The sequence below is a fragment of the Austrofundulus limnaeus genome, unplaced genomic scaffold, assembly GCF_001266775.1.
Source record: "Austrofundulus limnaeus strain Quisiro unplaced genomic scaffold, Austrofundulus_limnaeus-1.0 Scaffold14, whole genome shotgun sequence".
Classification (NCBI taxonomy): domain Eukaryota; kingdom Metazoa; phylum Chordata; class Actinopteri; order Cyprinodontiformes; family Rivulidae; genus Austrofundulus; species Austrofundulus limnaeus.
Genome location: NW_013952416.1, coordinates 2,972,211 through 2,983,015, shown reverse-complemented (window position 1 = coordinate 2,983,015; position 10,805 = coordinate 2,972,211). Strand labels below are relative to the sequence as shown.

The 10,805-nt window shown below is 39.1% G+C and overlaps 1 protein-coding gene across 2 annotated transcripts in view; it reads right to left on the bottom strand.

The window, feature by feature from the left end:
- The window catches only part of LOC106513734 (cAMP-specific 3',5'-cyclic phosphodiesterase 4D), a 73,487-nt gene that overhangs the window by 22,076 nt on the left and 40,606 nt on the right, over window positions 1-10,805 (bottom strand). The window contains exon 4 of one of the 2 annotated variants that reach the window (XM_014002704.1): window positions 3,253-3,282. The exons of the other annotated variant lie outside the window; for it this stretch is intronic. Within the exon in view, the coding sequence (XP_013858158.1) occupies window positions 3,270-3,282 (13 nt within the window). The 3' untranslated portion in view covers window positions 3,253-3,269. Of the gene's footprint in view, window positions 1-3,252; window positions 3,283-10,805 lie in introns of those variants that run through there. 2 annotated transcript variants of the gene reach the window in all.

Genomic DNA, 10,805 nt, shown 5'->3' with positions numbered 1-10,805 from the left:
TAAAATAAAATAAAATAAAAAATAAAACATTTTTCCATGTACAGATCAGTTCCAAGTAGGCGACACACATGCTTAAATGATAAATTCTTAAGGCGCCAGCATTGCCGTTAGGCCTCAAAGTTTAGAGACGCYTGTCCTGAAAATTTGGGCACCTACTTAAAATGAAAACCTCTTTCCAAAACAACTTTTTCCCTCCGATTCCACTCCCCACAAACGATCCATTTCGTCTCCACCCTGTTTACTTCCCTCAAAGCATCCTCATGAGATCCCATCACTAATAAAGTTTGTGTACCCTCAAATTAAGGTAGCTATGGCAACTATTCCCTAAATGGGCAAGGTGACCTTCAGTGAATGCATTTGGGAAAAATCTAAAGAGATTAACGTTCCTCCCCAAACATAGTGTATCTATTTCGTGCTTGTATTTAATCAATCCAATTTAATGCACAGCTGGACGTTAATCTGTGCATTACAAATTAGAGTTGAAGCCTTAATTTTCAAAAGGGAAATTATATTATATCTAATTGTGGACGCCCTCCAAATCTCTCCCTCCCACCTGCACTGTTTCTCTATACTTTTTCTGTCGAGACTTATTTTCCCACTCTAAGAATGACTGATAGGAACCTGTGTTTTGGACATCTTTGAAAAAAGTTGTTGACGGTGTTCTGTCAGGTGTCACAGTCTGAAAGGTGAAAGCTTCAATCCCTGACGCTGTGATTTTTAGTCACTCTGTGGCAAAAGAAACTGACATTTATTAGTGGCAAAAAAAATCTATCCTTAGAGTTAGACTTACAGTGTGTGTGTGTGTGTGTGTGGGGGGGGGGGGGGGGGGGGGCATTTGTCAAGTCCTAGCCACGAAATAAATTAGCGTTTATACAGATTATACATTTTAAGCTGGGAAAAAATGTAGTAATTGCAGGGTAACGCTGGAAGAGTGGCAGCAAAAAAAAAGTTGAAAAAAACAAGACTTATGAAGTGTGTAACATTACTGGCTTCATATTTTTGTCCAAGAAAAAAGGTCACATTATTACTTTAATGTTCTCGGGAGCTTGACACCGACCGAGACGACAGACAAAGAGACACCATATTGGAAATTTTGAAAAACAACATGAAACATTTTCCTTAAACATAAAAATGTTTTTGTAAGTGGTACTCGACTGTGTAACGCAATGTTAAGAGATTTGAAACCAATTTACCGGTCAAAAATAATTACTGAAGTCACGGTGAAACGCAGTTTTACCTCGTACTGTAATGGGATAAAAGAAGGTTAATCGACTTCAGCATATTTGATGTGATTAGGCCTGCCGCCACAAGCAATAAATCAGTTAATCGCACAATAAATTAAAATCAGGTTGATAATTTTCATTTGCCTTCTTGTTCATTTTCTTCATGTCTCCCTCTTTTSTACTCCTTAGCATAGGGAGAAGTGAACTCTTGTATCAGATATTTGCCTGGTCTCTAACCACTGTAGCGTGACAGCCCCATGAACTGGCATTCAGCTATAGGGGCGTCTTTAGTTTTGCAACGCCTTCTTTCAGTCGGCGACCTCAGGACGCCCTCAGGACACCGCGCTGAACCTTGGGTTCACCAAGAATTGTTGGGGTTTTTTTACACTACATAAATTTCGTAAAATTCTGTAAACTTCGTATACAGCATGCAAGTGATCACAGTTATTGTTTATGAAGCCAGAGGAAGACAGAATACATTGTGCCGGCTTAGATAGAGGTGAGTAGCTATGTTACAGCTTCAGTGTCTTTTCACAAACTCTGCTCCGGGTCAGTCCGTAATTTTACGTAAACTTTGTAAACTTTCATAAATTTTGTAAATGGTGTTAGGGTATCTGTGTTTTATTTTTATTTTTGTATTGTTTTAATCTTTATTTTAGGCTATAATAGTTGGTGTAAATTGTGAAGCGCTTTGGTCAACTGTTGTTTTAAATGTGCTGTACATATAAATTGTCAATGACACTGATAACAGTTACTTTATGAARCCAGAGGAAGACACGTACAGAATAAATTGCCTTGGCCTGGATAGAGGTGGGCAGTGATGTTATAGGTTCAGCAGCTGTTGTGTGTTTTCCCAATATCCAGTCTAGGTTAGTTGTAATTTCATAAACTTCTGTAAACTTCGTAAGGAGGGCGACTTATATTAGTTTAAAATGGTCTCAAAACTATTTTTTATTGTTTATCACAATAATTTCTGAGACAATTTATTGTCCAGTAAAATTTATTGTGACAGGCCTAAGTGTTTTTATGACAACCCAGGCTTTAAAACATTTAGTATATTCCAGCGTAAAACAATCTTCAGTTAATTATATCTATGCATCTGCTCTAAAATCTGCAAAAGAACAATTTGAGATCTGTTTTAAAATGAACTAAAAGTAAGAAGATGATCAACAAGTTCCTTCAGGTCCCTATTTTATCTTTCCTTAACGGGATTCTTTTAAATGTACGATCTATTGCCACTTTTACCTAGTGCTGTACCAAACGATTATTTTCTAATTGATTAATCTAATGATTATTTTTTCAATTAATCGATTATTCTAACAACAAATCTAAAAGTTATTCTGATGTGAGTGCACTGGAAATTTAAAATGTTTTCATCAAATTAACAAGAACAGTTCTTTAATATTGTAATATTTTCTTTAATAGTTTTTTCATGGACACAAAATATGCACTCTAGAGTCAAATCTTTAACAGAGGTGCTTAAAAGATTTAACATCAACATAAAATCTCAACCAAAGCATATAAAATTCAACTAAAAGAAATATAGTACAAGATGTTAAAAATCTAACAAATGAACTAAATCATGCAAAATTCAAGTCACTCTGGAAAAACTATAATAAACATTTATTTATTATTTTTTATTTAACATATTTCTCAATATATAAAATTTAACAAATATCAAGACAACATCCAACTCTATGTATTGTAACGTCAGTTGTGTAACTTATTTCTTTATGGTGAAAACTGTTGAAAACAACAAGACTGTTTTGTCTTATTGTACAAATTAAAATCCAGCTCCACTTGTTTCTATTGATGTCATTTCCCCTCTAGAAAAATATGTGATGGAGGTCCATGGAAGGCAAATAAGTTTAAATCAAATAAACAAAAGAGGATGCAGTTAAAATAAATAAAAGGTATTTAAGCTACGTTTTGAACATCCAGAACACGTCCAACACTTGTTGGCTGCTTGTGCTCTTTAGGTCAGACGTGTGTCGGGAAGCTCCTCTGTTGTTTGAGACGCTGGGGGAACTGGGAATGCGGCTCGACCTAACACCGGTCTCTGTTTAATGGAGGATGAAATAAAGAAAGTGGTGGTACTTTATTTACTTTGAGCAAGCGAACGTCGTGCTCACAAGATAATTAATCCACCAGATAATTCAGAGACGGTCTGTTCGGTAAATTTTACTCCAGGAGCTGCGAGGCTTGTTTTCAAGCTTAGACTGAACTGAAGCAGCGGCTGCTGACGTCATTACGCTCTTGCGCGATGCTGCGTTCAGGACAAGCATGAAAAACTCACCACTCTTATGCCAATATGGTCGCAATGATGCATTTAGGTACCGAAATGGAATTGCATGAACATTCACYTGGTGGTTATGTAATACAGCGAATCGATAAAAAATCTGCGTCGACAAATTTACATAACCGACGTCATCGATTATTTCAACCAATAGGTGCAGCCCTACTTTTACCACATTCATGTATTATTTCATTACTATATAATCTGGCATCAATTGTCATGATTATGTTTAAGTCAGGCATTTAATTTCTTTTGAGTTTAGTTTCCCTCAGATGCTTCAAATGCCCCAAACAGCAATTCAAGGATAGACAAACAACTTGGTTGTGAGGAAAAGCAGCAACGAATTTATCATCTGGCAGTGGTTTGAATTTAAAGAGAAATACCCTGAACAAAACACTGTTATGTGCAAAACACGCCTTAAAAMCTTTGCCATGGAAGGCAGCAGTTTCGTAAATTTCTTCCATCACCTGAAATGTCATTTGCCGATAAACAGATTGTTTAAAACTCCACGTGGCCACAGCCTAATCKGGTGCCAAATCCATCCAGTACTACAAAAAGAAATTCAAAAAGCTACCGGTAAATCCCATCTGCTTTAACAAAACACATTTCCAAACACACAGTCCCAGCTAATAGTGATAAAAAAAAATCATGATCTCTTTTTAAGATGTGTGACTGAAAGTATGATGTGTCTGGTCGTGGCGAGGTTTATTCAGGCTGCAAAGATAAGCTCCGCATCATTTCTGTTTCCCTAAATTGTTTTTGTTGCGTTAAATATGGCCTGCCGACTGTGATGCAAAGATGAAGATATTCATATTGACTAAAGGTTGTGTAACAGGATCCATCAAGACCTGTCTCTCTACTCTTCCCAATAGATGAAATCAATTTCCTGTTAATAAGAACGTAAAGCTACTCTGACATATAAGCCAGTCATCTTCCCCCAACAGTGACGTGCATCTGACTCGTGAGTCACAATCTGAAACTGCTGCTCCAACAAAAATATTTTCAATTTTTAATGAACACAACCCCAGGGTTTCAAAATTTAATGCAAAACCCAACTGCAATTTTCCCAGAAAGCTGGCCTTCATCATTCTGACCWGGTTCAAGCTAATCACATTGACCACTGACGTTTCATCTGCAACACTGATGACACCAATCAAAAGTTATTTTCTGCCAACACTCAAAATAACTAAAATACATTAAAATTCTAGCTAAATTATCATTTTTTATTACCGTTTTTGTTTTCGTGCTTTTGGCTTCGTCTTGGACATTTCTTCACTAGAAATTGACCTTTTTAACGAGAACAAGAAATTCTTAAAGAAAAATCCCTTCAGCAATGGTTGCTGCAATAACGAACTTTAATCACAGAATAAAAAATTGTGAAATCGTGTGAGCAATATAAATATAGTTTCAGACAAGCCTATTTCATGCCTGAAACAAATAGTGAAAATGTGTATTTTTAAAAAAAATCTTTTTAACATGGCTGCATCAGAATTCTCCCACTGAACTGATTAGCGATGAATAATGCATGCCCTGTCACGTGTTCGTTTCACCACCACATCTCAAAGCTATGATGCAAAATGCTAATAACAGATGACCTTGTGTTCTACTGTAAAGCACAAAAGCTGTGGCACGCATGAAGGCAGTCCCTGCCTGTCAGGTTTTCTTTTCATTTTTACTCCTGTTATTATAATTATCTTCAACGTGGATTGTTTCTCCTTATTTAAAATCTTTTTTTTCCAATATGTTTCATGGCACCAGAGCTGTAATCTGTACCACAAAGGTGCAACACAGACAAATATTACCTCTGTGTGATTACAAAGGCTTGTGTGATTTGACTGCAAGACTGGATAAGTAGAAGCATTTATCTAGAGAGACGAGACGTTTATAGGGACTGAAAAAAAAACACAGATTTATGCAAAAACTGATTGAGAACACAATTAAATTAACAAATCACCTCATTTTCACCAGTGATGGTTTTTAATACCCAGGACAGGTCTTCTATCTTGTGAAAACCTTAGTTTTCATGTTGATGGAGGGTTATCTGTCTTTCAATTCACCATGTCTGCTTTTTCCTAGAGGGCAACAGGAGAGGGGAGCTTATCTCACTCAGGACGAGCGGTGGAGTACACGCTAAAAAAAGATCACGATATCATCAAGTTTTATCCAACTGCTCTACTGTAAAACTCAACTGACTTGTTTACTGTTCAGACGTATAACATTTCCCCGGCTGTTATTGGCAGTTCATATTTCTCTGCCCCAGTTTTCAGCAATAATAGGTCAGCCTCAATCCAACATATGACTCTGCCTTTAATCAATGCTGCAGTTTGCTGGCACTGAACCCTCTGCAAGACCAATTTTGGGTGTTTCATTAAATAACAAAACCCAACATTTACGACGAGGACAAAACAACCCATTTTSAGCCAAGGTTTCCACAAAAAGTAAATTGACCTTTACAGAAATACAGTCATGAGTCCATGTTTGTGATGAGCCACGTTCCGTATCTTCTTCAATTTCAGTCAGCTCTTAGTCAATAAATATATCATACAGGAAAAATAGCTCCATAATTGTTATAATGACACAATTGGCATAGAAAAGATGCTGGAATAACTCATGATAAAAAAAATTGTTTGGTGTCGTACAAAAGCTAGTTAGAAAAATTAGGCCAATTTATTATGCTTTTGTCAGGCAGAGGCTCGGATGAAGATAAACGATCAGGTGATGAGGATCAGCTGCAGGGTTGCTTTCATATTTCATGACCAGAGAAGGCCGTTTCAGATCAGAGCAAGGCAGGCTTTGAGATAAGAGCAGACAGATATGACAGGAGGCATGTGGCCCTAAGAGGCAAATCATTCAGGGACAAGAAGCTGCGAGAGGACAGGGCAATCAGAGGATAGAAACACGTGAGAGAGAAAGAGAAAMAAAAGAGAGGAGGTAAAAACGGGAAATAACTGCCTGTCAGTATAGGTTAACGTGCATCAGCCGGTGTTATTTTCAAGTGTGRGCCACTAAATCAAGAAATGGAGAAAATGCACCTCGGGGGAACAAACCGAGAAAAGGGAAAATGAGAAATTTGGTGAGTGGAAAAAAATATTCAAAAGCTGAGAGAAATATTCTGAAAAATTAATAAATGCACACAGCACTGAACCCATTCAGAACTGACCACATCAGCTCATTTCATTACTGTAGCAAATGAAACACTCCTCGTGTTATCAGAGCTTTGTAGTTTGTTGTCAGGCTATTATTATTATTTTTTGAGAGTCTATTTCTTTCAGCATGGGATAACCACTACCCAATTTGCTGCAGACTATTCCAACTACTGAATTAGAGCATATATTTTAACATGGCTTCAAGTAATAAACTGATTTTAAAAGTGTCTACTAAAGCAATAGTTCAYACCTTTTTGAAGTTGYGTTCWGTGGAAAAGTTATGAACACTTGATGCCTATTTTTGTAATAGYCAGCTCTTTGAATTCAAATTGGAGGAACAGAGTTTAACTTTACCTGCACTGATGAGATAGTGTATAGTCTAAATGGGGCTAGAAATAGTGTCAACAGTTGTCTTGCTTGTCTCTGTGGCCCTGTGATGGACTTGAAGGAGGAAGCAAATTAAATCAATGTGTTATTTAGGAACTAAACCACTAAACCCTAAGTCATTGAACTAAATTGTCACATGTTACGACTTATTTTGATGAGTTGCTTCGACTAGCGTAAGTGAGAGACTTTGTTTTGTTGTGAAAGGTCTGGGACAATAATGGCAACGTTTTTTAGTGAAGTGTTGGTGAATTCTCAAGCTGTGGAGAAAGATGATGAGGATCTTGATGAAATTGAGGAAGAAGAAGAAGAAAATAAACAGGAATCCAACTGGATTTCTTTTCAAAACTTTCTTCTCAATCTTCTGACTCCAATCAGGTTCACAGTACAGCACCCAGCAGGCCTCAGCATAAGACCTTGGGCTGAACCAAAACAAAACACAGGAGCCCTGCTCTGAGCAGAGACTCTGCAACATACTGACAACTTCTTCTGAAAACAATCCTCTGCTAATAAATGAACTGAGCTTATAATGTACATCTCTTCCTGGTTACACCCCTGGAGGTGTTATTATGTCAGACGTAGAARGTAACTCATTTTTGTTTAGGCTAAAAMAATGAACACATGATAAGACGCACACCAACTCTTACTCTGTTATAGCCTTATGGTTGCAATGATCAGAAAGTATAAAATACAAAACTGCATCTAAAATTCAATTAATCAGTTACAAAATTTCCTTCAGAAGAAAACATGTACTCAGGTCCCAGCACAATAAAAACAAGGAATAACTCAAATACGGACAAAACACACACTTGTAACAAGCACAAAAAAGAGGGAAGTACAGTGCAGGTTCATCATCAACAAGATGGCAACATAACTTCAAGTGTTGTTCAAGTCATCTGTTGTAAATTCCTGTATTTTCTTCATATCAAAATATATTTTTCAGGGTTGGAAAAAATCTCAAGACCCAGACTGGATGGATGGATGGATGGATGGATGGATGGATGGATGGATGGATGGATGGATGGATGTTTCCATTTTCAAAAGGTTTGAACTACTGTTTAAGTATGTCAAGATGCTATAAAGATGTAGAGTGCAGAAATCTCAATGTGACCATGACTTTATAAAGGATCAGACTAATCTATGAAACTTRATTCTCTTGCTGTCATTAAAAACCTTTTAATGGACCAATCTGTCCATTCAAAACAGTTGGGTTTTTTTTTCTTTGTTTTAGGTGTTAATCAAAAAGCTGAAAAATTACAACGCCTCTCCAGAAATGCATTGTGGTGGCATATCAATGTGTTTATTAAATAAAAACTGAGTATTTCGTATGATTGGCAGCCATTTGGTTAACTGAAAACTTAGCTGTGCTTGTCGATATCCTTTCAACGGCTTTGTTATAAATATCCAAAATACAACGCTTAACAAGTCTCATCTGTCTCAAAGCAATTAGCAGACCCCACAYCACACCAGTTGCCCACTCAGCTCTAGTCTTTGTCACCCTGTTTGAGTGTAATATGATCAGAACAGCACAGCCAGCGAGGAGCTCAGGGAATTACCCAGCATCAAGCAGCCTTTGGCTCACAGCTCCTTACAAGAAAGGCTGGCCTTCAGAAAAGGTTTTCATGCCTTTTTATTATGCCAACAGATGACCAGTGAGAGGGCTATGAAAAGCAAATGTCTGTTCCTGCTGGTTTAAATTTTTTCTCTGCTCCACATACACTGCTGGAGCTCTGTTTTCTATTCGAGATGTCACCATTTTAGCACAGTTCTTCTCCACTAATAGGCACGAATGTTTCCCTGGAGCCAGTTACGATCTGTAGCTTGTTGTAGGTGCTGGACATTGTCTGGTTTTGACATTTYATGAATGGGTTCCCTGGGCAGAATCCACCTGACCCATCCATCAACGSTGCTGCACATAGAGGATGTGTGCATTAAACATTCATTTTCCCAGTAGTTGCCCATGATTTCAGGCTCAATTCACTTTGATAAAAAGGCATTGCTTATTCAGGAAGCACTTTCATGTTTTTTATCACAGCAAAGCTGTTTTTATAACTAATTCCATGTGAGTTTGAAACAACAGGAGAGTTTGTTTGCCAAAATCCATTGACTGCACTAAATGCTCACGTTTCACTTTTTGATTTTCCAAAGAATTGAATGTGGAGCTGGTTAATAAATTTGTTGGGACTAACCCACTGGAACTGTGTGTTATATTTTACCTTTATTTATACAAATCTATCAGCAAGAAGGTCACCGGTTCAAATCCCGGTCCGGGGACCTTTCTGGGTAGTTTGCATGTTCTCTCCGTGCGTGCGTGGGTTCTCTCCGGGTACTCCGGCTTCCTCCCACAGTCCAAAAACATGACTGTTAGGTTAATTGGTAACTCTAAATTGTCCCTAGGTGTGAGTGAGAGAGTGAATGGTTGTTTGTCTCATTTGTCTCTATGTGTGGGCCTGTCCAGGGTGTACCCCGCCCCTCGCACTGTGACTGCTGGATATGGGCACCAGTGACCCACGCAACCCTGAAAAGGAAGAAGCGTGTACAGAAAATGGATGGATGGATGATATACAAATCTATCCCAAAAAGGTGCAAACATTTCCATCCATCCATCTTCTTCCACTTATCTGTAGTCGGGTCGCAGAGGCAACAGGTCCAGGAGAGAAACCCAGACATCTCTCTCCCCAGCGACACTTTCCAGCTCGTCCTAGGGGACCCCGAGGCGTTCCCTGGCCAGAGAGGATACATAATCCCTGCAGTGAGTCCTGGGTCTTCTCCGGGGCGTCCTCCCAGTGGGACTTGCCCGAAACACCTCTAAAGTGAGGCGTCCAGGAGGCATCCTAATCAGATGCCCAAACCACCTCAACTGACTCCTTTCGATGTGGAGGAGCAGCGGCTCTACTCCGAGCTCCTCCCAGATGACGGAGCTCCTCCTCCTATCTCTAAGGCTGAGCCCGGCCACCCTACGAAAGAAACTCATTTCGGCCGCTTGTATCCGGGATCTTGTTCTTTCAGTCATGATCCACGCCTCATGACCAGGTGAGGGTTGGAACAAAGACAGACCAGTAAATCGAGAGCTTTGCCTTTCAACTCAGCTCTTTCTTCACCACGACTGACCGAAGTAACGCCCTCATTACTGAGGATGAGGCCCCAATCCGTTGATCCATCTTCCGCTCCATCCTACCATCACTCGTGAACAAGACACCCAGATACTTAAATTCCTCCAATTGAGGTAGAGACTCTCAACCGACCCGGAGGGAACATACCACCATTTTCCGGTTGAGAACCATGGCCTCAGACTTAGAAGAACTGACTCTCAAGCCAGCCGCTTCACACTCGGCTGCCAATTGCCCCAGCGCATGCTGAAGGTCTTGGACTGAAGACGCCAACAGAACCACGTCATCTGCGTACAGCAGAGACAAGACCCTGTGGTCCCCAAACCCCACTGGGAAACCCCGAGTGTGTTTCACAAATCCTTCATTTCAATTAAACCCGTTCAAAACCAATTCTTAATGTACAATGTCTGATAGGACATGTGTCCTGCCAATGGCCTCCCTGTCTGACAGAAATCTAATCAGCAATAAATTTCAATCAGGGACCTTTCAGTCACAGTGTCAGCTTTGGTTGTTTGTAAAGCGGAAAAAACAAAAAGCCTTAAGCGAAAAATGCTAAAAAAGTGTTGCAAATATCCAAGAAAGACATTTAGTTAAAGATATCTCTCTCTCTCTCTCTCTCTCTCTCTCTCTCTCTCTCTCTCTCTCT